This window comes from Chrysemys picta, chromosome 8 (genome assembly GCF_011386835.1).
Source record: "Chrysemys picta bellii isolate R12L10 chromosome 8, ASM1138683v2, whole genome shotgun sequence".
Lineage (NCBI taxonomy): Eukaryota > Metazoa > Chordata > Testudines > Emydidae > Chrysemys > Chrysemys picta.
Window position 1 is genome coordinate 34,914,668 of NC_088798.1, and position 18,125 is coordinate 34,932,792.

At 42.4% G+C, this 18,125-nt stretch overlaps 1 protein-coding gene across 3 annotated transcripts in view; it reads left to right on the forward strand.

Moving 5' to 3' along the window:
• The window catches only part of ABCD3 (ATP binding cassette subfamily D member 3), a 69,430-nt gene that overhangs the window by 16,837 nt on the left and 34,468 nt on the right, over positions 1-18,125 (forward strand). The window contains exons 1-3 of one of the 3 annotated variants that reach the window (XM_042840600.2): positions 4,645-4,809; positions 11,967-12,003; positions 17,528-17,626. In XM_042840600.2, the coding sequence (XP_042696534.1) occupies positions 17,600-17,626 (27 nt within the window). In that variant the 5' untranslated portion in view covers positions 4,645-4,809; positions 11,967-12,003; positions 17,528-17,599. Of the gene's footprint in view, positions 1-4,644; positions 4,810-11,966; positions 12,004-17,527; positions 17,627-18,125 lie in introns of those variants that run through there. The other 2 variants (XM_005307546.5, XM_065554264.1) reach the window with 2 other exon arrangements.

Below are 18,125 nucleotides of genomic sequence, written 5' to 3' on the forward strand. Positions count from 1 at the left end.
CATTTCTCTTCTTCTTCCCCTCCCCATGGTTAACAGCTGGATGTACAGCTGTACACTTTCAAGCCTGATACTCAAAGTAAACTGTGGGACCATACCTAAGTTTTATGTATATTCCAATGCAGAAACAAAGGCAAGTTCCAAAACACACTTACAAATTCAAGAAGTGGCTTTTCCTCCTGTGGTTTCAGAACCACTATTTGCACAATACAGTACTTAAGCGTTTGATCTACTTGCATAGTTTGGAAGTGAATATGGTTTTTCAGGGACATTGGAAACCTTTCAGCACTCAATTCAGAGCTTTGCGAGTTGGTTTCTCATTGAAAAGGAAATCAATTTCATGGAGTCAGGTTACTTTCTAAATGTAACTTATTTATTTATGCTGTATACACCAGTCCTTGAACAGAGGTTGTCACAAACAGTGTGAAGGCAATCCCCTTTCAGAAATCTCAATCCAAAAACTGATGCTTGGTTTGCAGGAAATAACTGAAATATTGAGAATAGAGCAAACACTCCCACTGTTTGCAGCAGGCCACCAAAATAACTTGCATCACAAAATTAGCAACAATATATTTTTTCCCCCCAGTGTGTGCACTGTTCGCATCTAAGACAAAGAACTTGTAAGACTAATAGCACCGTCTGGTGACTCCTGCCATAATACTGTATCCCTCTTCCTTGGCCCACAATCAATAACAATTACTCTACACACCATACGTCTCCCTGTGAACACTTCTGATTAATAGCAACATATTATAGTAGTTCACAAATCCAATATGTCAAACAGTCCTTAAATGGTTAAAGTTTTAAAGAATAAACATCATCCAAATCAAACCACATAAACTAGGAAATACAGCGTCATCCTACAGAGAGCAGAGTTAAAGTTGTCTAGGTGGCTGCAACACCCAGTATTGCAATAACTGTTGACCTTTTTTGCGGTAAAGACTGGGTGTGTCCATTTGGGAAGGTGATTTGAGTAGTTGAGTATGGCTTTATTCCATACTTCCTGATTTTTGTGGTTTTGAAGTGGGTGTTATTTGCCCGAAGCAACTGTAACTGTACAATACTTAATGACTTTGATGCTTTTGTCTGCTGTCAACATTTATTTAATTATAGACATTTCTGTGGCACTCATCACCAAAATACCTGAACACCTTACAATAATTGTTTACATCCAAATTATGTCAAGAAGATAGATCTCTTCTTCCTTATCCATTTGACATTTCTCTACAGAGTAAAGTGAGGGTGAATTCCTTTTGTGTAGGTATAACTACTGCATAATTGTCGAGGGAAGTCTTTTTGTTTATATATGTGTATGTTGCACCTTGCTTTGCAAATGGTGAGACTGTGGCTTGACTTGCGTGCAAGTTTGTTCTATAATTATAGACTCTTCATTGAGAATACCTTTCTCTCTGCCACTGCCACAAGACATACTGTAAATTCCGCTTATTAGCAACTCCTCTGTTGCCAGCAAAAAGTTGCTATTATCCAGCAGTTACTAATAAATGGAAGGCCAGTTTGCAAGGCACCAGCTAGGGAAGGAAGCGCTGGGATGTGCCTTCCTTGGCTGCAGTCCTGCAAACCTGCTTGTGGCAGGGCAGCAGCAGGGAGTAGGGCTGCAGACTGGATGTAGAGCAGGGGTAGGCAACCTATGGCACTTGTGCCAAAGGCGGCATGCGAGCTGATTTTCAGTGGCACTCACGCTGCCCGCGTCCTGGCCACCGGTCCGGGGGGGGCTCTGCATTTTAATTTAATTTTAAATGAAGCTTCTTAAACATTTTAAAAACCTTATTTACTTTACATACAATAGTTTAGTTATATATTATAGACTTATAGAAAGAGACCTTCTAAAAACGTTAAAATGTATTACTAGCACACAAAACCTTAAATTAGAGTGAATAAATGAAGACTCGGCACACAACTTCTAAAAGGTTGCCAACCCCTGATGTAGAGGCTTTCTACAGGAGTGGAAGTGCGGGACGTTTGGGAGGGCTGCACCATACTTCCTCTGCACTCTCCAGGAATCGGAACTCAACATGTCCCAGCGATTCCTTCTCTAGGTACAGTCCCCCAGCAGTATGCAGTCCAGACTGTGCAGAGAGAGGTGCCACACAGCTCCAGCCTCTGGGCTGCAGCCCCTTATCTCCCATGCAGTCCCTGTGTGTGCAGGCTGATTTCCAGCACTGCAGCCCCAGAAGGAAGTGCTGGAATGGATTGAGCACTGTCCGCAGGCAAGTTTGCAGGGTGACGGCAGGGAAGTTGCATCCCAGCGCTTCATTCCCAGGCTGCAGCCCCGCAAACTTGCATGCTTGGCACATCCCAGGGCTTCCTTCTCTGGCGGGAGCCTTGCAAACCTGCCTGCAGGTAGGGCATTTGTTCCAAAAAATGTTAATAAGCAACATACCATTGCCAATATCCAAATCCCATTGATGTTAAAGGCAATGGGACAGGATTGGTTCCGGGCAAAGTGTTGCTATTAATTGGAAGTTATTAATACCCAGGTGGCTCTTCTGGTGGAAAATTTTTTCAAAGAGGAAAGTTTTGTAGGATTTCCTAAAGACTGTCAGATTTGTATGATCTTCTGAAGAAACTTGTTCAATAATTGGGTCCCATCCATCAAGAATGCTCTGTCCTAGCATTTGTGCTTCATCCTGGGCTTTTTGATCTGCATTGTTCCAGAGTAGTGTAGGTATTAATGTGGTTCTTAGATCAAAATTAAGTCTTTGATGTAGCTGGGGCTTGATCCACTTATTATTTTGAAAATTAGGATCAGTGTCTTAAACTAGAATTGGAAGGTGACTGGGAGGGACTTGAGCTGTAGGGTAGTACTTGTTGCTGACATGTAAAATGCATAGTGATAAACCTAACACTTCTCTCTGAACCGTGTCCCATGTACACAATGACCTGATAGGACCAAATTCTGTAGAAAGAATGAATAATATTGCTGTTGTCCGTGTAACCCTGCTCAAACCTCCTTCTCTTCCATCCTCTCCCTGTGAAGTGGGGAAGTTTGTAGTAGGCTTCATCTCCCTGCCTGCTTTGGCTGCTGTATTGGTATTCAGACAGCCCACCTGGACATCCTACTCTTCCGCTACTACCTGGCTGCAAATTGAATTCAATCTTTGGCTCCCTGACATACTGCTACCTGGCTGGCTCAATTGAACTGTGCAGGGAGCGTGCCCTGTAATAGCACCCTCCCGTGGGAAAACTGTAGGACAAGAAGCAGCTGCAAGCAAATTGAGGCAAGGCAAGTAGATGGCAACCAACAATTTGTTTTCTTGGCTATAGCAAAATGTCAAATACTACAAAAATACTGAATTCTGTGGCATCTTGGAAAATACTAAATTCCAGACAGTGTCCATAGGGCCCGATTGAGATGAATGGGGCATTTCACACCTTTCAGAGCTACATGAGTTTCTGCGTAGAATGACGTTATGACCATATCTACACTTACTAGCTTACAGCGGCACAGCTGTACTGATACAGCTAAGCCACCTTAAGATTGCTTGTGTAACTGTGTTATGCCGACAGGAGAGAGGTCTCCCATCGACATAATGAAACATAGCACTGTGCACATGAGTACTTACTTATGTCAGCAAAACTTTTGTCGCTCATGGGTGTGAAAAAACATCCATGAGTGACAAAAGTTTTGCAGACCTAAGTGCTAGTGTAGACATGGTCTGTGTCTACACTTAGGCTACGTCCTCACTACGGGGTGTGTGTGTCAATTTAGGGGATACGCAAATTCAGCTACGCGAATAACATAGCTGAATTCAACGTATCCGAGCCGACTTACCCCACTGTGAGGACGGCGGCAAATCGACCTCCGCAGCTCCCCCGTTGACGGCGCTTACTCCTACCTGCGCTGGTGGAGTACAAGCGTCAATTCGGGGATCGATTGTCGCGTCCCAACGAGATGCGATAATTCAATCCCTGAGAGATCGATTTCTACCCGCCGATTCAGGCGGGTAGTGAAGACGTAACCTTAAATGCTACAACAGCATAGCTGCAGTGCTTCAGTGTAGACACACTACAGCAATAGGAGGGCTTCTCCTGTCACTGCAGTTAATCTACCTTCCCGAGAGCCTGTTACTGGGTCAATGGAAGAATTCTTCTGTTGACCTACTGCTGTCTACATGGTGGAGTTAGGTCGTCTTAACTATATTGCTAGGGTGTGGATTTTTCACACCCCTGAGCAACACAGCTGGGTTGACCTAACTTTTCTGTGTAAACTGGCCCTGAGGCAGACGTCACTATAAAAATTTACAATCAGGTCACCTTTTCAAGGTTATCTCTGCAACTGTTCTGAGTCATTAGGGTTCAGTTAAAAAAAACAAACTAAATAATTTTCATAGAAAAATACTAAAGTAAGCGAGCATTAGGATTGCAAAGTCAAGCATTAAAAAGTTAGGAAAGGCCACAATAGAGTCTCCAGGCATATATGCCTTATGGTACAATCTTCATTTGCATGTTCACCTACTTTTTTTCTTGTCCTTGCAATCTTAACATTCTTTCAGTATAACTCTTTGGCTGAGCAAAGCAAGGTCCTAAATTCAGTGTGATGGCACTTGTCTTTCTGTTTGTCTGTTTGTAATGTATTAACTTTTGAATGCTGCCTCTGGTTAATGAGCAGCTGTACCTTGGAATTAAACACAACAAATCCTGCATCTTTTCAGAAGGTTAGACTAGGGGCTTGTCTCGACTTACCGTGGATCAATGCTGCGGTGATCAATTCACCGGGGGAAAGACCCGCTAAATTGACTGCTGATCGCTCTCCTGTTGACTCTGGTACTCCACCGGAACGAAAAGCATAAGGTAAGTCGACGGGAGAGTTTCTCTCGTCAACCCAGCATGGTGTAGACGCTGCAATAAGTTGAGCTAAGGTAGCTAGAGTCAACATACGTTATTCACATAGCTGGAGTTGTGTAACTTAGGTCAACTTAGCCCTGTAGTGTAGATCTGCCCTAGATGACCCTTACAGTCCCTTCTATCCTTATGGTTCTATGATTCCAAAATTTCACGGAATTCCAGAAATCAATGGCCAGAACCCTGTTTATTTTAGTGAAAACTAGAGAAACTGAAAGGAGGAAATGGGGGACACAGAGCCCTTTGCATGTGTTTGGCAGCACCAACATCTTCAGGCACCTCTGTAATTGTCTATAGAGCAGGAGTTCCCAAACTGCGAACCAAGGGCACTGGGAGCTGCGAGCGGCTGTACCTGCGGATGCTCAGGTAAACAAAGCGTCTCACGGCCCACTGGGGCTTACCCTGAACAAGCTGCGAACCAAGTTTGGGAACCCCTGCTATAGAGCAAAGAACATGTTGATGACAGCCATTAACACATTCCAGCATAAAAGTACTCCCCCATGGAAGCTCTGCACAGCCTCCTATTACAGTTTAAAATGTTGACACCCCAAAAGACTTGTCTTCTATACAGAAAGAAACGAAACTGGTGGGAGGAAAGGGGGAAATGCGGGGGACACACTGAACCTGTGGCGGGGGAAGAGGGAGAACAGGAAAGCATGCAGAGCCCCTGGCATGGGAGGGAAATGGTTGCTAATGGTGCGGCGGAGAGACAGAGCCCTGGCATGAGTAGGGAATGTGGGGGTACACAAAGCCCTTGGCATGCGGGGGGGAGAGATGAGAAGGGGCACACCGAGCACTTGGCATGGAGGGGGTATGAGTGGATCAGAGTGCATCCATGAAATAAAAGTGGATGGGAGGGTGGCACCTGGGGAGCTTGTGGTGGGGAATGGAGGAATGCAAGAAGCCACTGGTGTGCAATTCACTTGGCCTACAGAAACTACAACATGTTCATGTTCTTCCATCAGGACACTTTTTACATCACCATCACGATTTTACTCCCAAATCTTTTGGGAATTTTCTGCTCTTTGCCTATTTTCGCTGTTACAATGCTTCCAGCCTCAGTGCTGGGGGCAGCTGAACAAATATTCTGCCCTCTGGGTACCTCTTCGATGGCCCTTACACCTGAACAGTCATTTTCACTTACACTGGATAACACACGATGCTTGGTTTACGTGAGCAACTAAGTGTGTGACCCTCCTTGTATGGAAGAGAGAGGCCTGGAATAGTGGAGAATTGAATCTTTTTCTAAACCCAAATATACTTGGTTACAATATAATACAATATTGCTCACAGCCACCAGTCTTGCTAACTGATTTTGAAGGTGTTCTTTGGCCTTTGAATCCACTGAACATATCACCACAGTTTCCACAGAAAGCTTTACAATAGGATAATAGAATCTGGATAAGTGCCAGTGTGTACCAAGCTGAAGAAATGAGGCTCCTAAGGAGGGGAAAACAAAGAAACAAAGCAAACCCTACAGCAATCAGCCTTTAGAAGTAAGTTTGTAACAAACATTCTGTGCCACAGCTTTTTATCATCAACAGAATACCCTTCTAGCTAAAAGGCAACAGAGAGTCCTGTGGCACCTTTAAGGCTAACAGATGTATTGGAGCATATTGGGCATTCACCCATGAAAGCTTATGCTCCAATACATCTGTTAGTCTTAAAGGTGCCACAGGACTCTCAGTCTGGATCTGTAAAAAGCAACAAACACGACCACCCCTCTGATACCTTATAGCTAAGACATACAACTTTTACTAGTTAAAATGACAATGGATTCACTTGTTAGTTTCTGACAGTTGTTAGTTTCTTTGTGTTATGTAATGAAATTTACGTTTCTCTGGCTTTTTTCGTTGTAGAGGTTGATTATAAAACCAGCATTTCCTCATAAACATTGCTGTAATGTTCATGGCATGCGTGACTTGTGAAACACTGAACCTTAAATTACATTGCTTCATCTCTCCTAATTGTGCTACTGTGTCACTCACTCACTCACTCACACTCATGCCCGTCAGCCCAATCGGGGTATGGGCCGCCAACCACAGATCTCCAGAGTCCTCTATCCTGGGCCATTTGCTCTAACTGGTTCCAGGTATAGCCCATTTTTATGCTATCAGCCTGAAGGTCGCGTCGCCAGGTGTTTCTTGAACGGCCTCTTTTCCGCTTGCCTTGGGGATTCCACCACAATGCCTGTCTAGTGATGTTGGTTGGCTGCTTGCGTAGTGTGTGTCCTATCCAGCCCCACCTTCTCCTTCTAATTTCTTCCTCTGCTGGAAGTTGATGGGCCCTCTCCAAGAGGTAGATGTTGCTGATGGTGTCTGGTCAACGGATCTGGAGAATCCTTCTAAGGCAACTATTTATGAAGGTCTGGATCTTCCTGGTGGTTGTTTTAGTTGTCCTCCAGGTTTCAGCTCCATACAATAAGACTGACTTCACGTTGGAGTTGAACAGTTGAATCTTTGTTGCCAAAGACAGCTCTCTGGAGCTCCAGATGTTCTTGAGCTGTAAGAAAGCTGCTCTGGCCTTACCGATCCTTGCTTTGATGTCTGCGTCTGTGCCACCCTGTTGGTCGATGATGCTGCCTAAGTAGGTAAAAGACTGCACTTCTTCCAGAGGGCTTCCGTTCAGTGTGACTGGGTAATTACTGATGGAGTTAATCTTGAGGATCTTGGTCTTGTCCTTGTGGATGTTGAGGCCACCCTGTGATGACGTGGCTGCCACTACGTTGGTCTTCTCTTGCATCTGCTGTTTGCTATGCGAAAGGAGTGCAAGGTCATCGGCAAAGTCCAGGTCATCAAGCTGGGTCCACAACATCTACTGGATTCCGTTCCTGCGCTCATAAGTGGATATCTTCATAATCCAATCAATGACAAGGAGAAAAAGAAATGGTGACAACAAGCATCCTTGTCTGACTCCGGTTCGCACCTGGAAGCTGTTTGTAAGCTGCCCTCCATGGATCACTCTACAGTGTATGCCGTCATATAAGTTCTTAATCAGGTTAACCACCTTTACTGGGATGCCATAGTGCCGAAGGAGCTTCCAGAGAGTCTCTCGATCCACGCTATCGAATGCTTTCTCATAGTTGTCAAAGTTGATGTACAACGAGGAGTTCCACTCCATAGACTGCTCAACTATGATGCGGAGCGTTGCTACCTGGTCCGTGCATGATCTATTTTGCCGGAAACCTGCCTGCTCATATCGTAGCTGTGGATCGACGGCATCCTTCATTCTCTCTAAGAGGACTCGGTTGAAGCCCTTCCCTGGCACCGACAGAAGTGTGATTCCTCTGTAGTTGGCACAATTGCTGAGGTCTCCTTTCTTGGGGATTTTAATAAGGTATCCCTCTTTCCAGTCTGCCGGAATCACTTCTTCTTCCCATATCTTCTCAAAGAGGGGGTACAGCATTTCCACTGAAGCATCCGGATCTACTTTCAGGGCCTCTGCTGGGATATCGTCAGGTCCACTCGCCTTCCTGTTCTTCATCATAGTGATGGCTTTTCTGATCTCATCTCTGGTTGGTCTGTCACAATTGATTGGAAGGTCTTCGTTGGCTTGGTCAATGTCTGGTGAATTTAGTGGTGCTGGTCTATTCAGGAGTTCCTCAAAATGCTCCGCCCATCTATTCATCTGTTGTTCTATTTCTGTTATAGACTTTCCCTGCTTGTCTTTGACGGGACGTTCTGGCTTGCTGAACTTTCCAGACAGTCGCTTGGTGATGTCATACAGCTGTTTCATATGACCGTTGTATGCTGCCTGCTCCGCTTCTGCTGCCAGTCCATCCTCATAATCTCTCTTATCCTTCCTAATATTCCTCTTCACTACTCTATGGGCTTCAGCATACTCTTTTTGCGCTTTAGCCTTTGCTGCTCTAGTCCTGCTGTTATTAACTACTGCCTTCTTTTTCTTTCTATCATCTATCTTAGTCAAGGTCTCTGCTGTGATCCACTCTTTCTGCTGGTATTTCTTGATTCCAAGCACTTCCTGGCATGCTGACCTAAGTGTGTCTCTCACTTTCTGCCATCTGTGGGATACACTGTCTTCCTCTTCCTCAGACCGATCCTGTAATACTGAAAACTTATTCTTCAGCGTCAGTCCAAAATCTTCCTTGATCTTATGATCCTTCAAAAGGCTGACATTGTACTTCACATTTCTATCTGACGCGTCTATCCAGTTCTTCTTCTTCAACTTCAGCTTCAATCTTGCCACCACTAAGTGATGGTCGGACGCTATGTCTGCTCCTCTTCTAACTCTAACGTCCTGCAAAGATCTTCTGAACTTCTTGCTAATACAGACATGATTGATCTGGTTTTCTATCGTGCCTGCTGGCGATACCCAGGTACTCTTGTGGATCCGCTTGAGAGGAAAGATGCTACCTCCTATGACCAGGTTATTAAATGCACACAGATCCACAAATCTCTGTCCATTCTCGCTCATCTCTCCCAGAGCGTGGGTCCCCATGACTTGTTCATATCTTGTGTTGTCAGGTCCAATTTTGGCATTAAAGTCTCCCATAAGGATGGTGATGTCTTTTTGTCTGGGAGAATCTCTAATATTTTCTGAAGTCTGTTGTAAAAATAGTCTTTGTCCTCCTCTTCACTGTCATTGGTTGGAGCATAGCACTGTACAACATTCATCTTAATCCTCTTCATTTTAGTTCTGAAGGATGCTGTGATGATCCTGGAACCATGTGCCTCCCAACCAATCACTGCTCTCTGTGCCTGCTTGGACAACATGAAGCCTACTCTCTGTGTGTGGGGTGCATCGCTCTCATCATGTCCAGAATACAGCAACAACTCTCCTGTCAACAGTCGTCTCTGGCCAGCTTGCGTCCATCTTGTCTCGCTAATGCCTAGTAGGGTCAGGTTGTTGCTCCTCATCTCTGCTGCGACCTGCGCCGTCTTTCTTAACTCGTACATGGTCCTCACGTTCCATGTACCAGTGGTAATCCTCCTGGTTGCAAGAAGGGTAATCGGCTTTGTGGCTTCCTCACGACTTTCACCACCCTGCGTCATGCGTCTTTGAGTAGCCTTCTTTTTCCAGGCTAAAAGTCTCTCTTGTCTCTATTTTTGGCGTTTCTGTAGCAAGTTGATTTTTTACGGGGTGGAGTTGCTAGCCCCACGCCCAACCCTCCTCCTTTATCCTGACTTGTGACAGGCAGATGGCCCCAAAGGACCTCTCTGGTGGAGTTCTACTGTGTCACTGGACCAGTTATACCAGCAAAGCCTTCCAAGTGTAGACATCTCCTCTCTCTCCCTGCTCCGCTTTGCTGGTCTCCTCTTCCATCACCTTTGTTCTTTCTTTCCCTTTTCCTCCCTTTCCTCCTACCTCCTCCTCTTTTATGTAGTTCAGTTCTCTTCTTTCTTCTGGTTGGGCCATGACACACATGGATCCTTCCAGTAGGGATTTGTTACAACTTACACTTAGTTCTGGGCCCTTTTTCAGTGCTGTCAGAACAGAGCTTTCAGGTGCTGGAGGATGCTGCTGTTACCGTGGCAGGATGGTTGGACACATTATAGGCACTTTAGTAGCCACCCAGCACAGACATTGGTGGTGCTGCTTGTGCCTGCCTTCCTTCCTCTTTTTGCCTGCTACTTCTGATACCCCATCTTGGGTTCCTGAGGTGCCATCTGCAACTGCATGCTGTTACAGTCTCGGGGCTTCTGCTAAAATCGTATTTTGGAAATAATGCATTTGTTGAGAGAACTTAATTTGGGTATGCTCTAAACTTTGTGCATGTTTAAATCTTCCATTTATTCTGTGTGCTTTCTGAATGCTTACCATCTTTCTTCCTTTCCAGTGATTCAATGTTCTCATACGCAAAAGTAGTCTGTTCTAGAAATATGGGAGAGGGAGTGGCTTTGTACTTTGAACTCCTAATTAATGACAGTTGTTAGTAAACGAGTTTTTCTTTAACTGTTTTGAGAAATACAGGAGGGAAAAAAGTTGTCTCAGAAATCTGGTTTCAAGAAGTCTAATTTCTTCTGTAAAAGGTTTATCTAAAATAATAACCTCTATTATAATAAAATTATTTGTAGTTTCATATCAAATGCCATACAAAACATATTAGTTCAGCTTCTGTATATGGGGTGAAACATCAAAGCTAAAATGACTGAATTTTTAACTTGTACCTGGGCATAGATCTCTCAGTCTTAGTCAATGGAGCAACTGCAGATATGCTTGGAGAGTCTTCATTTGTTAGATGAAAATCCCAGCAATGTATAGTATAGAAAACAACATATAGTATAAACTCCCAGGATTAAGTATCTTACTATCACCTAGACTGAAAAAAGTTGTAATGTTTCTGTTAAATACATAGTTTTGAGAAGAAGAGTGGTCTTGTGGCTAAGGCAGTGTTTTAGAACTAAGAAAATAGGAGTTCAGTTCCCAGCTCTGCCAGAGACTTCCTGTGTGTAAGCCACTTGAGCTTTCTGTGCCTCAATTCCCTCTCTACAAAATGGGGGATGATAATGCTTCCCATCCCTTAAGGGTGTTCATAACATGACATACATTTATATGTGTAGGGTACTCAAATACAATAGTGATGGGAGTCCCAGGTAAATGCCTAGGTCGATGTTCTCCAATAATACAGTTGGTAAATACTTAAAGATGTACAGGTATGAACATGGAAAACTAATGGAAGCGTGATTAGAATCTTTGAAATATGGACTAATAGATTCAGCAAATCAGTCCATGGTTTTTGGTAATTATGTGCAAGAAATTAAAGGATTAAGATCTAGTGGTGTTTGAAGTGATTAATCAGGCTTGTGTAACATAAGCAAAAACATAATCCTCCTAATCTTTTTAAAGATTATAGTATCAGGTGAGAATTCTGACTGATTGTTTAGTTCTACTATATGCCTAAATATAAACAAAATGACCAGAAATTCTGAACTAGAGTTGGTACAGGTACCTGAACTGCACTTACAATTCTCAGATTTCATAAGATGTTTTACTGTACAGTGTATGTACTATACCATATAGATGCAGTGTCTTTCCTGAGAATCCCGTTGCTCTGTTAGAACTTTCTAAAGAGGACAAGATATTGCAAAATTAAGTACCAAAAAATGTTAGACAAAAGCTAAGTAAAATCCTTTTTTCCTCCACAGTAAGAAAAATGAAAAACCAACATTGCAGAATAATGAGGTAATTATTTCTTGTCTTACTTTTTTATTTTAACTAATACCAATAAAATGTGGTTTAGATTTAATTAATCCTCTTCTTCCCAAAATTGAGTTTCTTGTATTCTTTCCAAATCGGAGCCATAGTAGTTGTAGAACTAATGCAGCTAAGAAGGATGCATAGGTTTGTGGTGGTTGGTTTCTAGATTTTGAGTACTGGATTGTGATTTTTTTTTTTTAAAGAAAGTACTGAAGCTTCCTTTTGTAAGGGAAAAACACAAAACATTTTATAAATGTAATAAATAAAGTGGGTACATTTTGAAAGTATTAGACTTCAATGTCTTCAAATTCTTCAAAGGTTACTTTCCAAAGGAAAAAAAAATAGCCTTGTGCCTTTTTGCTTTTGTCATAGTGTATAATCAAGGCCTGAAAGGGTATGTTTGTTTGTTTTTGTTTATATTTGTCTGTGGTCTTTCTTTAGATGTTCAGGTCTTGTGTGCCTGGAAATACTCCATGATCACTGAAGAAGTAGTGAAATTATCATAATAAAAGGAAAACTGAGAGAGGAAGGAAATTTTTAGCCACTCTAGAATTTTAACATCTATTACATTTTTGTGCTTTGTTAACATTTAGAGGAAGGACATCTTACAGATTCAGCATGCCTACCCCTTAATAATATGCCAAGGTAGTCTGTTCTAGAAATATGGGAAAGAGAGTCTAATTAGTGACAGTTTTTGGTCAAGTGCTCTGAATTCTGACTAGAGATGTTGCATGGAATAACTACATGAATTTTAAATCAGTCAACCTACAGCTGTGCAAAGCCTTAATGTAAAAGCATATACATTGTTTTAAATCCTGTTTAAATAAATTTATCTTAAGTTGCTAGATCAGTTTAATTGTATTTTTACAACTTTTTCAAATGCAGATCAGCCCTGATATGTAAAGTAAGTACACAAGTAAAACTGTGGAATACCAGATTTGGCATTCTTGATTTTTTTTTTTTTAATGTGTTTTTTTAAGGGCAGGGGGACCCTCTTCAGGCTGTTAATGCAGTATTCAGCAGCAGGAGCAATAGTCCTCCCTCCCCCCCCCCCCACACACAAAAAGCACATTTTAGATAGTCTTTAACAAAATAAGATCTGTATATTTGGGACCTTTATCTGTAGAGGCTGAGAGACATGCATTGTTTAGTTCCAAGATCATCCTGTACCCTAAGACAAGATAGTTTTTTAAACTTTTCTATTTCAGTATTTTTTCATTGTGTAACAGATAATTTAGCTATAGCAAAGGAATGGCTAGAAAGATTTAGGGCCCAGTCCTGCTGAATTGACTAGGATGGGAGCAAGGTCCAGCCTCTTTGTTCCTGTGAATAAATCTTATGACGTGAGAAAATGCCTTTGCTCTTGATAGCTAGGGACTGATCTTAGTCTTGTTTACATTAGTGTAAATCTCCTCTAGTGTAATGCCATTGGCTTTGATGAAGTTACTGCAATATCATATCACAGTAATCAAGAGAAGAATCAGGACCATTTTGTGGGGTAGAAGCAGATTGTAAAATGATCACCTTTTTGTATCAAAGTACTTTACAAACATTAAGTTAACCAGTGTTACAAGTTTGGCCACATTTCTTGTAACAACCACTGCCTATAAACTTAGTACATTGGCATTAGTTGATTGGAATAGTTCAGTGTTCTCAGACTTTTGTACTGGTGACTCCTTTCACACAGCAAGCTTCTGAGTGCGACCCCCCCCCATACATTAAAAACACTTTTTAATATATTTAACACCACTATAAATGCTGAAGGTAAAGCGGGGTTTGGGGTGGAGGCTGACAGCTCGCGACCCCCTGAGGGGTCCCGACCCCAGTTTGAGGACCCCTGGAATAGTTCATTTGATGTTTAAAGAGATCATCACTATTTTTTTTTTTCAATTTTCAGTGTGGAAATTAGTGTAGAATCTGACATAATTATCCTTTTTTAAGAACAAAAGCCTTTTAAAAGTTCAACATTTTCGGGTATCCTTTTTTAAAAATAAAATGCACCTTTTTAAGCCAAAATTTGTGTGCGTTTGATCTTAAAGTACAATATAAAATAAAATGAGTTTTCAAGAGTTGCTAAAAGTAGCGTAAGGCTTACTGAGTAAATGTCAGAACTAGGCTGCTTTATGATGCATAGAATACGCCTGAAATGTTGTTTTTTCTGCTTGTTTTTAAGATTAGAAATTCATGTCCTTTCTAGTCTGGAAAGACACTCTGTGACTGGAGACCTAGTGAAATTGACATTTTATGAACAAAGCAAGTGGAAGTTAGGGCAGGGAAGTGATATTTTAGTCACTGTTTGACTGGCTTTTTTATTAACAATGTATTTAATTTCAGTGACTAACACTTTAGTGAGAATGTATGTCTTCAAAATTTTATTCCACCCCTTCAATTAGTATGTTACAGCTCATGATAAACATGATCTAGCACATCCTCCACCAAAACCAGAGGAGACGGGGCTTGACATTTCTGATAGTTCTAAACTAAAAAGTAAGCACACAAAATAAACAAAACAAAATAAAAAACAACTTTAGTGTCCCTTTCCTACATTTTAAAGAAGCAAAAAATAGCACAAACCCAATTTTAAAAGAAATTCTTTGCAGGTCACCTTTTAATTTTTTTTTTAATGCGTTGTAATCAGTGTTCCCTCTAATTTTTCCCACCCTTGTGCAGAATGAATTTTGTTATGTGCACCAATATGGAGGTGATGTGTCACACATCACCTTCATATTGGTGCACATAACAAAATTCATGTGGTGGAAGTGGGAGGGTGCAGGGGTGTGAGGGCTCTGGCTGGGGGTGCGGGATCTGGGATGGGCTGGGGATGAGGGGCTCAGGTCTGGGGGCGGAGGGTTGGGTGCAGGGGAGTGAGGGCTCTGGCTGAAGGTGCAGGCTCTGGGGTGGGGCCTGGGATGAGGGGTTTGGGATGCAGGAGGGTGCTTTGGGGCTATGGCGGGGAGAGAGGACTCCCCCCAGCTCTCTCCCTGCAGCAGCAGGACCTGGACTGGAGGGGAGAGGCACCTCTCCCCGTCGTGGCAGTTCTGGGGCTGGGGCTGCAGGATAGGTGCCGGGAGAGGGGTGGGGGAGAGGCACCTAGGCCACACCTGGGGCCGTGGCAGGTTGGGGCCGAGGGAGGAGGGCGCTAAATAGGCTGGCACAGCTTACAGGAACTTAAGTTGTAATAGTTTCCAGAACAATTAAGCAGCATTGCACAAAAAAGCAATTTTCACGTATAATTTCTGCAACATAGTTCTAGGTCTGTGAACAGTAGAGGAATTTATCATGCTAAAAAGTGTTTGTTTGCTGTGGCATGTTTGTAATGTGTTCTGCCTCCACATGTAAATACTCTCAAACAGTTGAATAAATGTCCTAAATACCATTTGAACTGTACTTGTTTACATCAGGGCTGAATACAATGCGTGAACTGTTGTAAGTGATGGTATGGATACAGGCTACCTGAAGTTCAAGTAACTTTCTTAATGCTTTAGTGCACTGCTATCTTTTTGAAATCTCCAGAATGTCCTGTTCCTGGAAACTGTGTTGGGAACTGTGGGATGGGTATCCAGAGCAGGTTGCAAGTGGAACAGTTTAGATCCATGCTAGTGCGGATGTGATGCAAACCTGCAAGAGCTGTTAACATGCCTGGCTAGTATGGACACAATGAACTGTTTGTATGTGATGCCATCAGTTCAGTTACAAACTGTTGAATTCTAGAGAGTAGAGAAGGCCTGAGAGTTTGATCAAGCCAGTGGTCCAAGATAAATGTTCATTGCTAGAATTTCTTGTTGCCTAATCTGTTGTCTGTTCAGTGCATTTGTAAGCCTGATCCTGCAAACATTTGTGTGCATGTTTAAATTTATGCACCGCAGTACCCCCATTGACTTCAGTGGGATATCTTGCATATAGGAGTGTGCAGAATCGGGGCCTTACTGTTACAGTAACTCCTCACTTAACATTGTAGTTATGTTCCTGAAAAATGCAACTTTAAGTGGAACAATGTTAAACGAATCCAATTTTCCCATCAGATTTTATGTAAACGCTGGGGGTTAGGTTCCAAGGAAATTTTTTTGGGGCAGACAAAAGGCATTATATACTGTACAGTACTGTACTGTGGTTGGGAAGTGCCCCTGGCTTACCGCACATAGGCACAGCCCGCTGTAGGCAAGGATGCTAGGAAGCACCTTCTCAGCAGCAGTGCCAGCTTCCCCGGAGAAGAACAGGCGCTGACTTTGCCAGGGATGCTCCAGGCGCTTAGGACTTTCTGGGAAGGAGGGGGAAGAGCGGAGATGCGGCGCTTCCCTGCTCATCCTGCTCCTTCCCAGCACTTCCCTGCTGCCAAACAGCTGTTTGGTGGAGCTTAGGATTTTCTGGGAGGGAGGGGGAGGAGCAGAGATGCAATGGAGGAAGCGCGCTGGGAGGGAGGGGGAGGAGGCGGAGAAGAGAACTTGTGCAACGCTCCCTTGTAAAATGACTGCTCTTCCACAGAATCTTACAAGCAGTGGACAGAGCAGGCAGCCAAACAATGTTATAAAGGAGCATTGCACAACTTTAAACGAGCACGTTCCCTAATTGAGCAGCGACGTAACTTTGAAACAGAGTTAAACCGGAGGACGTTAAGTGAGGAGTTACTGTACTATATTTGCTTAATTTTTAGATTTGTTGCTAGGTCTTTATTGAGTGACCAGGGAGATTGAAGTGTTCTCCTACTGGTTTTCGAATGTTATAATTCCTGATGTCAGATTTGTGTCCATTTATTCTTTTGCGTAGAGACTGTTTGGCCAATGTACATGGCAGAGGGGCATTGCTGGCACATGATGGCATATATCATATTGGTAGATGTGCAGGTGAACGAGTCCCTGATGGTGTACTGATGTGGTTAGGTCCTATGATGGTGTCCTTTGAATAGATATGTGGACAGAATTGGCACAGGGTTTACCTGCTACTGTATTTTCCACTCCATGCATCCGATGAAGTGGGCTGTAGCCCACGAAAGCTTATGCCAAATAAATTTGTTAGTCTCTAAGGTGACACAAGGACTCCTCATTTTTTTTTGTTTTTAAAATAGGTAAGCTGATCTGATGCTAACGGAGCCCAGTGTGAAGGATTAGTATTAACACGAACTATTGTTTTTTCTCTAACTCCTTGACGAGAGGGAATATATTTTAAAAAAATACTGCATGATCAAAAGAGTCTAGCAATTTTGAGATGACAAATTTAAGGTCTACATTATCTGACAGAGCTACTTTTATTAATATTGCAATAGCACTCATAGATACTGTAACCAGTTATTGTTATGGCCTGCATTGCTTGTATCTAAATATTGAACTACAATTTTATAAATCCTGGCATGTAATTAAGGTATGCTGTAACATACCTTAATTACAGAGAAATGTCAAGATACTGCACAAGGCAACTTGTTCATAATCTGGATAGGGAAAAGGCCATATCTGCTTGTTGTAACAATTTAACTTAATACAAAATTTTCTTGTCTCATGTTGTCCATGTTATGCAGAAAGAAGCAAAGAAAGAGCGAGCAGTCGTGGACAGAGTGTTCGTTGCAAGAATATGTCGAATCCTGAAAATAATGGTCCCTAGAACATTTTGTAAAGAGGTAAGCATTGCCATCCAGTTACAGATAAAAATGATCAAACTTCTTAGTCATGTAGCTTTTTGTGGTAATCATAGATCTGAAAACATAAATACACTGATTGCTCTCTTACTTGTACTGGACTAGAAAAATAGCATGACATTAGTGGCACATTTTAAAAAAAGCATGTTTTTTGATTAAATTTTAGAAATTCAAGTTCACAAGTAGATAATTTTAAAATTAAATAGTTATCTAGTCTGATAGTTATAATATAGGCCATAGACCAGGGGTTCTCAAACTGGGGGTTGGGAGGTTATTACATGGGGGGTCGCAAGCTGTCAACCTCACCCCAAACTTCACTTTGCCTCCAGCATTTACAATGGTGTTAAATATATATATAAAAAAATAATTTATAAGGGGGATCACACTCAGAGGCTTGCTATGTGAAAGGGGTCACCAGTAAAAAAGTTTGAGAGCCACTGCCGTAGACTTTCACTTAGTAATTCCTGCATCGAGCCCAGTA